Source organism: Cydia amplana, chromosome 6, assembly GCF_948474715.1.
Source record: "Cydia amplana chromosome 6, ilCydAmpl1.1, whole genome shotgun sequence".
Taxonomy (NCBI): Eukaryota; Metazoa; Arthropoda; class Insecta; order Lepidoptera; family Tortricidae; genus Cydia; species Cydia amplana.
Window position 1 is genome coordinate 14,343,234 of NC_086074.1, and position 15,547 is coordinate 14,358,780.

A 15,547-nucleotide genomic window follows, 5' to 3' on the forward strand; every position below is an offset into this window, starting at 1 on the left:
GACGCGTTTGTTTGAAGAAACGTTACTTTTGACACTGGTTTGACACTGACATATCCATTCCATATCGTTTCAATCTCTAGTATTTGACGTATCTTAAAGTTTGAATATGGCCGGCAGGTTTAATGGTGAAATCAGACATTTCCGAACCAGTGGCGTCATTTTCAGATTTTTTTCTGTGCCAGGGAAATTGCGGCCCTTTGTGGATTCTCTCGCGTAGCTTTGTTTGTACGTCAAACACGCTTTTATTCGTATTTGACGGAATGTGTAGTTGTGTAATACCCAGTTGCGAGCTGTATATATAGTCACCCGTGATGGTTACGCCATTTAGGGTTCTATAGCTAAATTGGACAATCATAGCGTAAGTATGGATCAACCAATTTAGCTAGGACCTAAATGGCCTAACAATCCCGTGTGGTGACTGTAGGCTACTATCTGTGATTACTGAAAACTGTAAAATAAGTGTTTTGAATGACAAAAAGTTGTCAGATTTTTAACCCGCAATATTATTACTCGTTAAATTCATAAAATAATGCAAGATAATGTAATTAAGTCTTTTAATTATAATATTAGCCAAAACATTCACTTCTGAATATAGGCCTATGGCCTAAGTACGTACAGTCAGGAGCAGAAGTTGCTAAGCGGGCGAGGTGTTCACAATTACCTTGACACGCTCTTATTCCCTTAACAATAAAGTCGCGTCAAGATAATTTTGAACACCGCGCCCGCTTAGCAACTTCTGCTTCTGACTGTACGCATATCACCTATATACGTCCATATTTATAGCTATAGCTGGTCAACTAAATCTTGTCAGTAAAAAAAGGCGCGAAATTCAAATTTTTTATGAGACGATATCCCTTCGCGCCTATATTTTTCAAATTTGCCGCCTTTTTCTACTGTCAAGATCTGGTTGACCAAGTATATAATTATAATATTTGGCCATTCCACAGGATATACTCCTAAAAATAAATTTTAGCAGATCGCCTTATGGCCAGCGCTGCATAAAATAAAGCAAATAGAAAATATAGACCGGTGTGTCAAAAGTAACTAATAATTATTTAACTGTTAATAAACTACCTACTTATGTTTAACTATGTCAAAATTAGTGTGGCAAGATTCTTAAGTAATTAGCTACTTTGGACGCTGTGTGCACTTGTGCAGTCACAGTAAGTGTACTTACTAGTACCTAGATTACTTTCCTTGCAGTAGCTAAGCGTCCGTTGTAGGGCCAACTTTGCAATTTAAATCCATAATCATTCGTGTAGGTCGGTGCCATGGTCTAATAAAACATGGTCTTCTCTTCCCAGAATGTCACAAGCCTACGTCACAATAACATTGCCACTTTATTTCAACATAACATGTTACACGGGTACATTATATCTATGGTTAAGTTAAAATATTTCTTTATAATTTTATAATTTTCATTTATATCAATTTTATCTTAAATTTTACAATAACACGTCATTTTTAATTATTCGTTAGCAATATCTTCCGATTCACGAAAGAAATTTCAGACGTTCGGGTAATTCTGTTTACACTACTGGCAACACAGGATAGCGCTGTCACATTTGACAATCCGCCATTTTGTCCCTGACCGTCATCCTTGTCGAATGCGTGTTAATTGTTATTTCCTTCTCGCTCAGTGTCAGCAGTCGTAGTGTTTTCCAAACTTTTCACGTCGTAAGCTTGGTAATTAATGTTTTGTTTGAAAATGGTTGGCTGTTCTATTCGGAACTGTAAGAGTAGGAGTGAAAAGGGCAGTAGGGTAACGGCACCAGTGGCCAGCCAGGTACCAGTGGTCAGCCTTTTGAGTCGTTTATTGGTCATAAATATCTGGTATATTCGTTTAAACAAATCGCGAGTACTCAAATAGGAGCTTTGATTCCTTATTGGTTAAAACGTCACACGACAGGTGCGGTGAGGGAACGGGGGGAAGAAATATACTCGTTCATACAGGTGCTGTTTGCCGACGAGTGCAATAGTGTCATGTCCGCCATATTTTTTACTGCACGTGGTGTTCTCTTAACAGGCAAGAAAAACTATGTTTTAATGTTAAAAGTTATTGTTTTTGTAAGTGATTGGTTTATTTATTAACTTATCTATTAAATTGCATTATATTTGAATGAAAATATCAATATTTCACTAATAAATTGAGGGGGCTGGCCACTGGATAACACTTTTTTCCAAAGAATCCAGTGCCCAGCCCCCCACGGCTGACCTTTGGGTTATTCGTTTATTTTATTATTTTCTAGCCAATGCGACCGTTAGGACCGTTAAATTTACATTTTCAAATTTAGTTAGGCATGCCCTAGTCAATTTAAAGTAAAACCCAGTAGTCAGCCCCATTTGAAATAACGTTTTAATGCGGCTGAGCACTGGGTTTCGCGGATCCAGTACTCAGCATTGACCTTGCTTGGTATGTCGCCATTGAAATAAGGTTCAAAAGTGTATACATATTTTTGACGTTAACTATACATAACACTCATTTTGCTTTTTCCTGTGGGCTCAGCACGGTTCCATTTTTATCCACTATCACTAAGCCCGTCACTTTCGCACTTACATACTTGTTAGAACGTGACAGGCATGGTGATAAATGATAAAAATGCGACCGTGCTACTAGGGTTGGTCGGTATATGACTTTGTTTATTAATGATAATTAGATCTGCATAGACTCGAATAATTATTTTTTACCGAATACCTACTAGGAACATAATTATATATTACCTGATTTACCTCATTAATTTTTGACGGATTAATTATTAGAAAATAAATATTGCGATTCTTAGTTTGCAAGAATAGTGTTAGTTAATTAAGTACATCCAACAAATTTCGTGTCATAAGAATTGTATGTACCTATAAGATTTTTTTTTATTAAATAAGTAAGAAAGTAAGTAAGTAATACATATGTATATGCAAAAAAATTATATTCTAAAAATAAAAACTATAACTAACTACAATAACAATAATTAAATAATAATAAAAATAGATATTTGTATAACATCGTTGATTTTGATATATGCAAAAAATTATAAACTAAAATTAAAAACTACAACTAACTACAATAACGATAACAAAAATTATAAAGAAAAAATAAATATTATAATATTGTTGATTTTGATATAAATATTAGTGATTTGATCTAATTATTATGAATAGTTTATATAGGCTGAGTACTGGGTACACAGAGGCTGCTTACTGGATTTTGGAGGCTGACTACTGGAGAAAAGTGCCAGTTTTTGTTTAAACTTATTTAGAGATATTATAAAGAGGATTGTTATTTTTTTAAATATTTTGTTTTAAAAGTATGATAAACAATTGATCTAACCATGTCATTTGTATAATTATCCGACTAATCCTGTAAAAATGCCGAACGTTCAAACTTAAAAAAGTCGTTATAAGGCTGACTACTGGTGCCTTTACCCTATATAGATTTGTTTTATTTTACTATGTTTCTAGATGAATAACTTAAAATTAATGCCGTTAAAATAATTTTCACCGTTAGTTAAAATTCTCCCACATTTTAAAGTTTGAGAACCTGTAAACAGCATGATGACGTAGGCATGTGACTAGTTAGGTCATTCGCGAATCTCGGAAGAGAGTACCAGGCGGAGTATATTATTATACCACGGTCGGTGCCCAAAGTTTAAGGATTCCTTTTCATGCATGCATAACCAATACAAATGTAGTGAATAATCCTTTCCCATTAGGAATTAATGCTCGCTGGACTGATTTTGTATGGCTGTTCCCGGAAATTCCCGGTTCCTAACTGATTTCGTATAGAAAACCAGTCTATTTTCCATCGTCTTTTCTCATTTCCGAAAACTATAGTATCACTTAATTAAACTTACCAGTACGGATATGATGGTCGTTCTTGTCTAGTGACAGCGTGATAAAACGGTGTCCGTCACTTTCTTTCCCACGGTGTTAAACAGTGACAGTTATTTTATCACGTGGATAAAGATGGATAAAGCTATCCATAATAGGCTGGCAGAAGTCAGAAAATGTTTCGCTCAAAAGTTAAGTTTTTTGTTTATTTCTCACTACCCACCTTAACGGTTTTCAGTTTTTCCCTATGGTTGACTGGTAGAGAATGCCTATAGCGGCTTTAAGTCCGCCTATTGTACTCTTTTTTATGTGCAATAAAATGTAAATAAATCATTACATAGTATAAAACAAAGTCGCTTCCCGCCATCTGTCTGTCTGTCTGTATGTATGCTTAGACCTTTAAAACTGCGCAACGGATTTTGATGCGGTTTTTTTGAATACGAGTAGATAGAGTGATTCAAGAGGAAGGTTTATGTATGTATAATTTGTCAACCCCTGCGAAGCCGGGGCGGGTCGCTAATAAATAAATAAAATGTTAACCAGACTGAGTGTTTTTCGTTTTCACAGACCATACTCCTGGGCGACAGTGGCGTCGGCAAGACCTCGCTGCTGGTCCAGTTCGAGACCGGCAAGTTCCAGGCGGGCAACTTCTCGGCAACCGTCGGGATCGGCTTCACGGTCAGTTGGTTACCCACTATAGATGGTCAACCAAATCTTGTCAGTAGAAAAAGGCGGCAGAATAATGTAGGCGCGAAGGGATATCGTCCGAAGGACAATTTGAATTTCGCGCCTTATTCTACTGACAAGATTTTCTTGACCATCTATATAATATATTAAATACTATAGATGACCCTGCGGACTTCGTTTCACCTATAACCGTTTTTTTGGCACTTTCCTAATTTTTTCTTTCATGAGAACGTTCTCCTGACAATATCGAACACAACAAAAAAGAATTAGCGAAATTACGAAATTAGTTCAGGGTAAGTTAAAAAACGTTTATTGTGCTATCATACCAATTATTAAATTCAAAAAAATATAAAATAAGTTCAAATAACAAAGTCAGCGTCCGGATAATTGAAGGTACAGATTACAGATCGAGGTTCTACTGTAGATATTGCAAAAACACGATTATAGTCCACCGATAGATAGTCAGTTAAGAGTGTTGTTGTTTATACGTAATACACGGCAAGCAATGGGGCGACCTCCCGGTGCTAGCTCTGTGCTTACACTGCTTACATGGCAATCTAAGCGATTTCTTGTGTTCCGTATGATTCTGCATGGTGATTCCTATACTTTGCAAGTTATATTTATATTATTATCAGAATCAGTTATTACTTCCACTACTTTGAGCAAAGCGAATTGATCGAACATCTATTATCTTAAGAGCCAACTGGAGTGGTCATTTCTCCATACAAACGTACTCGACTGTTTCATCCGTGGGTTTTGAAGCTAGAGCAATGATTTTTTCAACACAGATTAAAATTGTCAATATCTGTGTCGGACCGTTTTGCTTTTTTTTATATTTTTGTTTTTAAGGCGCTGGAGCCCTTCAAAAATAGCCAAAATGGCCTAATTGACTATGCTGCAATGAGAGGCGTGGTATTCAAAACTGATATCAATTAGCCAAAAAAGCAAAACGGTCCGACACAGATAATTTCATAATCATTTAGATTTCCATATTTGGTTACGATTGGTTACGTTTTGGAGGAGGAAACAGTCGAGTACGAAACCTCGATTTTTGAGATTTTTACGCAGGATTTTTCGCCTTGTCCTTATCGCACTAGTTTTACGAGCCGCTTCCGTTAGCGAGGTATATTTACCTAAAATATTTAAATCTCAGCTCCTGTTTCGTCTTAAGGGGCCCACTGATTATCAGTCCGCCGGACGATATCCTGTCAGTTGTTCGGAACTGTCAACTTTTTGTTCTAACTGACAGGCTGATGTCGTCCGGCGGACTGATAATCGGTGGGCCCCTTTAGGTTTATAGAAACCTCTCTGGTTTATGAGAGGCCGGTCACTGGCAGGGGTACGTAGACGTACACCTATATGTACAGTCGTCATTAGATACATCGTTAGAAATTAATGTAAGAAGGCCTCAAGGGTTTTCTTATAGCCTCATGCAACGTGAAACGGTTCGTGCTTTTAAATACGCGTTTTCAAGGAATAATTACGCCAGAAAAATTACAAAAATCTCTTCAGGCCTCTTAATCTGTAAACCGGCTCGTAACTCAATTTGAAGTACCTATAGCAGATAATTATAAAAGTCGCGTAACTGGCGGATCTACAGGTGAGTGTGGGTAAATTAAAAAGTTTTGCCTCCAAAAAGGCGAAAAACGACTAAGTTGATGAGATGATTATTACGTAAATGTTTGGTAAAATTATAAAAGTGGACATTCTTGTGTGAGTATGAATTTTTGGCACGCTAAGTTATTTTCTGATTGTGACTGCATTCTGGAAATAAATGGTAGGTAAGTATATGTACCTATATCAGATAAAAAAATATATTGTAGACTGGCAGATTTGTGAACTGGCGGGCCTGTTAAAACCGAAAAGATGTGTGGGCTGATATGGATGATATCGTTATCTAGGACCCGCAACAGCCTTATGGAGCTTACTGTGATTGTCCCAAAATATTTATTCATTTTATTTATGAATTTTCCCAATCTTCATACACTCGTTCACGGGATCTTTCCTTATCACAGTCATCATAAACAACGTACGCAGGTAAAGCCAAATGATACGAAGGTAAATACGATCACAACCTCAATTTGAATAACTAATGCGCGCTTTAATCGTCTGAATCTGAATCTGTGTTTGCATTACATAAATATAATAGAATAAGGCCCTCAGCGTAAGCGTATCGTAAAAACGTTTCGAGTACGAGACGCGTAGAGTTCTGCGCACACATCGTCGCGTAAGGGTAACTAACATTCCATTTCTGACCGCAGCTGCACTACTGGTATATACTGAACGCGTCGCCGTTACTGTCAATTTCCATAGTAAAATGAAAAGTAGTGCAGCTGCGGTTGGAAAAGGACTGTCACCTTAAGCGTAAACGTTTTATAAGTGAAATCTCATTAGTCTAGGCTTTGTTTTTTAAGCCAGTATTACGCTTCGACTTTTTTTTTTTTTTTTTTTTTTTATTAAAAATGGGCTTACTCATGGCCACAGACTAGCCGAGGCGAAGACGTGGCCTACGATGGAGCGAGTCTGCCCAGAAGGTGCCTGTCGTAATGACGACAGAAATCTCATACGCTACGCTACGACAACGCTTCGTGTGCGTGCTTTGTTCGTGCTCGTATCGCTTTCGTTCTACGCCCGTATTACGATACGTTTACGTGTATTGATATAACTATTATACGTTACGTTTACGACGCCATGTGGTGAGGGCCTAATAAGCCGTTGGAAACGCTACTTCATCGGGTGTCAAGATTCGGCATTATAATATATGTATAATATAATGTCGAGAATCGAAGGCGTATCGTGCTAGATCCTTCAGTCCTTAATGATTATATGGCATTCAACGAAAGACGACATCCAACTCACAGCCTTTATTAGACAAGACTGATTACAAATCATAGTATAGTATAGTATTGTTGGTAATCATATATATGTATAAAGCAAAAAACTAAATTTAAAAAATAAATGACAAAAGTACTAGCTGTTTAAATGCGCACTTTATTTCCAAAGTTATTCGCAACCGCAAAAAGCTCCATTTGTATTTATTAAATTATTCCGTTTACTTCACGTTCTACTTTTCCATTGTGAGATTTGTGAGTATTCAAAATATAATCGGTCGTTCTCAGAAAATCTGTGAGTATTCTTATCGCTCCCACTCAATATATGTATGATGAGAGATGAGATGACAATGGTTGATAGAAAACGCCAAGATAATATGATAACACTCGGAATCTTTAAAAAATTCTTCTCGGTGCTAATACCAAAAAAATGGGTGCATTTTATTTATGATAGAATGTGACAACTTGATAAGTGATATATTTCAAAATGTGCCAACTTTTGAGAACAGAAGGCCTTAGTATAAAAACGAAAATCGAAATATTGTTATCTGCCTCTTCTAGCGGTAAGTTCGTAAAAAAAGAAATTTGGATTTATGTGTTTCGCGGGAGGACCTCAGGTAAATTAAACACGATTATCGTATTTGCAAACATTTGACATTGACACGGCAATAGATCCGTGTCGCGGGGCGGGACGGACTCTGGACCGGGAGCTCGCTCAGTTCGCGACAGGACTCGACGAGGCTCGCATCCCTGACCCGCCGCGGGACTTCGTTCCAATTTCGAATCGCGCGCGCCAACGGTTGTTTTTGAATTTGCGAGTGTTTCGTTGCTGATTCGTGAGTTTTTTGTTGGTGTGGATGTGGCTTTGGAATTTGGGGAAACTATTCGCGTTTGTCTTAATTACCGATTAATCGGTCTAAATAAAATTAACAATGGGCCGACTTTTTGTCATTTTTAAATCATAATTTTAAGTCGATTTTTAATCTACATATTTAAAAACTTATTCTTACCTACTATACTAAAATTGGTAAATATTATTTGTAATTTTAGGGTTAATTTCATTTCCTTTCATAATAAAAGAGATTATTAGAAAGTTTAGAAACAAACGTTAAAATATATTTAGTACGTATTTAAAACAATTCTGCACCTACTTTACAATATAATTAGGTTTTAGTTTATCACAAAGTGCAAAGAGAAACTGCTCAAAGAGCGGGTGTTGCGTCTAACTTTCCGTTTCAGAATTCCTGAAACTCAGTTAATTAGTTCATTTTATGTTTCGTTTTAAAATAATATATCCCTTATTCATACATTAATATTGAGTTTGGGTAGGAATATATATATATATATATCAATAAATTGAAAAATAAAATTAAGTATAAAAAGTTATGAGACATAAGAAGTATTAATTATTTATTTTTTTATTGATAGGTAGGTAGGTACACATATAGCATATTTTTTTAACTGTGCGTAAACCGGAGATAGGTAGGTAAAAAAGCGGCCAAGTGCGAGTCGGACTCGCCCATGAAGGGTTCCGTATTTAGGCGATTTATGACGCATAAAAAAAAAACTACTTACTAGATGTCGTTCAAACCAATTTTCGGTGGAAGTTTACATGGTTATGTACATCATATATTTTTTTTAGTTTTATCATTCTCTTATTTTAGAAGTTACAGGGGGGGGGGGACACACATTTTACCACTTTGGAAGTGTCTCTCGCGCAAACTATTCAGTTTAGAAAAAATGATATTAGAAACCTCAATATCATTTTTGAAGACCTATCCATAGATACCCCACACGTATGGGTTTGATGAAAAAAAATTTTTTGAGTTTCAGTTCGAAGTATGGGGAACCCCAAAAATTTATTGTTTTTTTTCTATTTTTGTGTGAAAATCTTAATGCGGTTCACAGAATACATCTACTTACCAAGTTTCAACAGTATGGTTCTTATAGTTTCGGAGAAAAGTGGCTGTGACATACGGACGGACAGACAGACGGACAGACGGACAGACGGACAGACGGACAGACAGACAGACAGACAGACAGACAGACATGACGAATCTATAAGGGTTCCGTTTTTTGCCATTTGGCTACGGAACCCTAAAAATAGTGCATCTCAAGTAAATTCCCACACCATCGTCTAGAGCAGTGGTTCCTAACCTTTTCAGTCCGGTCACTCCTATGACTAACTAGGGAACCTGATTTTACCCCTCCTCCCAATGGTAATAAAAAAAGTTAACGTGTACGTTTGTTGTATTGTTTTATTTGGTTAGCTTATTACTCCCGTAAAATACCCGTTTTACCCCCACGGGGGTAATTACCCCCAGGTTAGGAACCACTGGTCTAGAGGGAATCGCTCTTTAGCGATAAACCTGTCAGACATTTTATGTACCTACATGAAATCTCGTCTATTTATGCAGGTATATATTCCGTGACTTCAAGACATTGTAATTTAACAAATACATTTTTCTATATAATTATAAGTACCTACTTATTACAAAGTATCTACCGAAAGAGAGTGCGCATTATAAATAACAACGTTAAAATAAAACAAAAATAACGTAATAAAATATACAGAGTGACTTTTTAATGGCTTTTTTTTAACATTCGCCGTTATATTATAAAAGTTTGTTTGATCTTTATTTGAATCCCATTAAAGCCTCTGCCATCAAAAGTAACTTGAAACAGAAGTTGCGGAAACAAACGCAGCTTCACAGGGATTAATTATTATTAATTTCCTTGTTGCTAAAAGTTTATCCAATTAAATGCCGTAAGGGTACTTCATCATATTAGGCCTTCTGAGCAAAAGCTATAAGTGGCCCAAAATATAAATACATTGTCAAATATTATTTTTGTGAATATGTAGGTAGTTTTCTTACGTACCTACACATATTTTACAAATTAATATAAAAAAAATTAAATAATCGGCTTTGATACACTTATGCAAACGTTTGTTAAACTCAATACAATGCCGCATAAAAATCTTTGTTAATGTATTTTTGAGACAAATAAGGGACGTATTTCTGTACCTATATAAAAACAGTTCTTCTTACTATTAGATATTGATAAACGAGGCACTCGAAGGTAGGATCTGGAAATTTGATACATATATTTTTCAAGAAAGAAAGTAAGTAAGATTTAGTAAGACAAAACTTTTTGAAATACAACTCCTAAGAGGTAAAAGTAGCGGGCGAAAGCTGTTTACGCCGAATTTGAATTCATACTTAGTAGTACCTAACTGCTAAGATAAATATTTATTTCCTTCTTAGATGTCTTGGTATTGCTTCTAGTTTCTCCGAAGTATTCATTCTACTACATTTTTTTACTAGTATTAACACAGAATAACTTACCTATAGGTATGTAGTAAGGAAAATTTGCCTTTGTACAAATGATGTATGTTTTTTCATGTTTTATGTGTCGTTTTGTACAATAAAGTGTTTACTACTACTACTTACTAAAATTCCCCTTAATGTTTTTAATTTTGTATGACAATCCCTATTAGGCTCTCCATACAATCGCATGGAATACTTTACCGTAAGCTCCAAAATAGTGACCTGTATTCTGTTAACAATATTAAATATAGTACACTGCTTTAAATGTTACCCTGTACAGGTACGTACACACAGAATAAAACGAAAACATAAAATCAACAAAATCTCAACGTGATATTTAATCCCTTAATCTTAATACTAAATATATAGAAATATTAAAGAAACATTAAATAATTCTGCTAAAATAGGATACCTACGCAAAAGACGAAATATAAAGCATAGATCGTTGGCGATATCGCAGTAACTCAGTAAGCAACTGGTGGTTATCGTACAGTCACCTGCAATAATATGTTACTCTTCGAAGGCAGCAAAAATATGTGACACGCTCTACAAATAAGATCGTGTCAGATATTTTTGCGGCTTTCGAAGAGTAACATATTATTGCAGGTGACTGTACTAGAATGAGGGTTTCAGGGGAGTTACTGCGACCATAGATGGCTTTCACACGCACTAGTTGTCTTTATTGCGCGTATGAGCCCCTACTACATTATCTTTTGCACCAATAAATAATTATACATTTTACATACATGTAAAACTACAAAGAAATTTTAATAGAACCAAGTAACAACAGGCGGTCTTATCGCTAAAAACCATTATTATTTAGTCATTGTAGCTCGTAAATAAAGTAGTTACAAACCCGACAAGAGAATTGTATGGAGAGTTTTAGCTAAACAGAAAACACATGATGCAGACATAATAACTTACTCTCACTTTATTCTGCCACATAATTGCTTTCGATGCTTTTGCTGTAATAGGTATAAAATAAATAATGTAATAAACATCCGCTATACCGTATAGCGGATGTTTATTACATTATTTATTTTACAAAACATAAATTAGGCTTAGATACTCAGTATTTCCTCAAAACTTGTACTTACATCGATGCCTCGATTTATCCACGATTTATAAATATAAAATATAGTATGTAGGTATAAATAAATAAATATTATAGGACATTTTTTACACAAATTGAATTGATTGATTGATTGAGGTATAAATTAAGAAATACTTAGATAGGTAACCGTTATTTAAGCAGATTATTCATAAATATATTTAGATAAATCAAATCGCTATCAGCAAAGTTCAAATTTTAGTCAACCGCCTTTAAAACACGTTTCATAAATTATCTTCACCACGTTTTGTTTGATTCGTTTAAGTAGGTACTTAGAACTGAATTATTTTATTATACAAACGTTTTTACTAAAATCTCACTTTATATCTTAATATCTGGGAGACCGAGCTTTGCTCGGAAAACATATAAAAACTCAAGAATGCTCGTTTTCCCAGTGATAAAACCTAACTAGATCGATTTTTCGCCCCCGAAAACCCCCATATAGCAAATTTCATCGAAATCGTTAGAGCCGTTCCAGAGATCCCCGAAATATATATATGTACATATAAATAAATAAATAAATATACAAGAATTGCTCGTTTAAAGGTATTAGATTAGATAGATAGATAGATAGATACAGATATCGTGACAAGTGTGTTACCAGGTTACCACTATCGTTTCTGTGCGGAAAGTAAGAATGTATTGGTTCCCATATAATCCACGACTCTTCTCTTTCCGCACAGACTCTAGTTAAGTTTATTTTTACTATTTATGGTTGGGCTGTTAGGTATTTTAAAACTGGCTCATGTATAATATTATTCTTCGATATCCGAGACGAATCTAACAACCTCAACCTCATATAGTTAGAATCGCCTCCTTCTAGCCATGTGGGCTTTTGACATACAAACATAAACACAAACACACATACAACATTATCCCTCCTTCCTCAGTCGAGTAAAACACGCACCATGATATGTCGTATTTATATTAAAGAGGAAAAAGTAAATAAGCAAACGTACGAATACAGAATCTCGGAAAATTAGAATCTTTCTTTGAAAGGAAGCAATTTCCTGGATTTACCGTGACATAATAATAACGCGGCTAACCTTCTACAAAGAGCATATCCACATATTAAAATATCATTTTTTTATTTATTTTAAAAGTTATTTATTTAATAAAAACACTTAAAATAAAATCTTATAAATAAAAAATTTGGCCTAGGTCGTGGTCGCTCGGTAGGGTACCCAGAAGGCTGGCCGCATTGCCCCGCTGGATGGCAATGCTTATCCGCTGGGCAAAATATTGGCCAGTCCTCTGGTCACCAGAAGCCTCTATAAGGCGCTTTCCACCCCAAACGCCGCAAATATGTAGCTACTACCTACTATCATATTTATGTTACTTATGTATATTACTTATGTATATACCTATGTGACCTATGTCCGCATAATTGTTTGCAAATTACAGCTTTGTAGTCAACTGAGCTAAGCCGTACGGACGAACAGACATATAAACATAGTGGCTTTCTTTCTTATAAACCGCGCTTAACGATAACTGACAAAGTGTTTCTGAGATCGTCACATATACCTAGGTAATCTATAAGTAACAGTTTTGAATGATTCACGGTTAGTTTCACTAGACTTATATCGACCGGGATATGAACCGTGATTACCTTTTGTGTTGTTTTCGAGCTCCCGATATTTCGACGCAGTTACATGCATCTTGTTCGGGAGCTCGAAAACAACACAAAAGGTAATCACGGTTCATATCCCGGTTAATATAAGTCTAGTGAATCTATAAGTAATCACATCTTCTCACAAAATAGTCCGTATAGGTAAAATCCACAAAACGCATGCAACTCGATATATAAATCGGATAATGGCCGCCACAGGCGTAATATGCGGCTCGCGGCAATATCCATTAGGAAATAAATCCTCTCGTGCTTGCTAAGGGGGCTGAGTATTGTGACATTTACCTTCTGGGAGCTATATTTCAACTTTAGAAATCAATCTGAATCTGTTATGATATAACTGATAAGTCGTCAACATCGTCGTCAACTTTTCGTAGTAAAAGCCGTTACGGAACCTAATCGAACTGCTGTAGCTTCAGTAGACCACGTCAGACGTCGTCAAAAACGTCTTAATCACCTGACTTTGGGCCCGATTCGGATTTTGTAATAGACATCTATTAGATATCTTTTAGACATCGCCAAGATACGATAACGATATGTTTAAGATCTAACCTGTCAAATTTGACATTTCCGCGATTCTGGAGATACTCTTGAACGATTTCCACAAGATATTACTTAGAGATCTAATTCACATCTAATAGATATCTAACACGATCTATCGTAAAAGTGACATTGGTTGCCCGAATTGCGCTGCAAAAGAGAACTAGTTGAAATCTAAACTATAACGTATCTAGAATGGATCTAGTACGTGTCGTCTCTTGTAGATATCTTGAAGTTCGAATACGGCAGTGTCTGTTGTCCTCGAGTTAATACTGCATTCGCCAAACGCTTTCCATTCTTCCTACACCCTACAGTCCATAATAGGGTTTCCAAATTATGTAACTTCGATGACTTCTCGTGCTCTATCTTAAAATCGAAAATTAAGAATTGGCTTCTTTCCCAGTCTTACGATCAGACAGAAGAAATCATTCATACTTAAGTAGCGTATACACACGCACCCACATACACACACAGTCACGCACACACTCCACTCCTTAAATATTAATTACACTTACACATGTCTCTTCTGTATGTTTTCTTATTGATTTTTGATTGTATTGTTTGTCTGTATTCTTTTTTATTTATTTTATTTTTTCTGCATGCACTTTTTTGTACTTCAATTAATTTTATATTTGAGATTTCCCATTCAAAAAACGGCCATCATATTCAGATTAGTTAAAATCTTTTAGTTAAATCTATTTTCCCGGTTCCCGAGATACAGGCTGCGCCTAGTTTGGGGCCGACGGTTATTAGGTTAATTGTAAAATTTAATTTATAATAAGTTCAATGTGCTATGTCGATTTGTAAAAATGTTTGGTAAATAAACGATTTGTATTTGTAAGTATTTGTGCGTTTTGCCTGCTTTTATTTATTGCTACGAGCGACGAGCACAGATATTTATTTACTTAAGTAAACTTGATTGCACAAACAAGGAAAAATGTACAAATGGAAGCCTTTTCTACTATATCAAGATAACATATCGAGATTTCAATAATGTGGGATGTTATCTATAAGGTATATCGCTTTGTAGGTGTAGCTAAATTTCAAAATATAAAAAAAAACAAATGTGGTGCTTATTATAGGTAGGTAGGTACCTACTTGTACGCGTAGTAATTCTTAAAGGGACTAAGATACTTATTTATAGATCTCATCAGTATTTTTATATTAAAACTATACAACATGTTGTCTAATTATAAAACATAAACGAAACAATTTAATTTTTAATTTTTAACAAGCAGAAACGTCTGCGATCTATGCTATTATTTAAAAGTGGAAAAATTACTGTCTTGGGTGAGACTTGAACTCACGGCCTCTGGATCGATACTCCAGCGCTCTGCCATCTGAGCCACCAAGACCTCATCCATAGCCAGCAAATCTTTCCACCATATGACATGTTATGTTTTTGAAACAATTTAATTTCATGACAATTAAGTGATTAAAAACCAAAAAAATAGCATTAGTTATAGTATATTTACACAAATAAATACGGTCGAGAATTTTACCAGCGTAATAATTTACCAACAAAATGTATTAACAAAGTTGTTTTAATTGGAGCCTTGACCGTCCCGAATCAATTATTTGTTTTCGTTCAGCACTAGTT

At 35.4% G+C, this 15,547-nt stretch overlaps 1 protein-coding gene across 3 annotated transcripts in view; it reads left to right on the forward strand.

The window, feature by feature from the left end:
* Positions 1-15,547, forward strand: part of LOC134648962 (ras-related protein Rab-37) — a 101,070-nt gene that overhangs the window by 5,367 nt on the left and 80,156 nt on the right. For 2 of the 3 annotated variants that reach the window (XM_063503630.1, XM_063503629.1), the window contains exon 2: positions 4,390-4,500. In XM_063503630.1, the coding sequence (XP_063359700.1) occupies positions 4,390-4,500 (111 nt within the window). Of the gene's footprint in view, positions 1-4,389; positions 4,509-15,547 lie in introns of those variants that run through there. The other variant, XM_063503628.1, reaches the window with a different exon arrangement.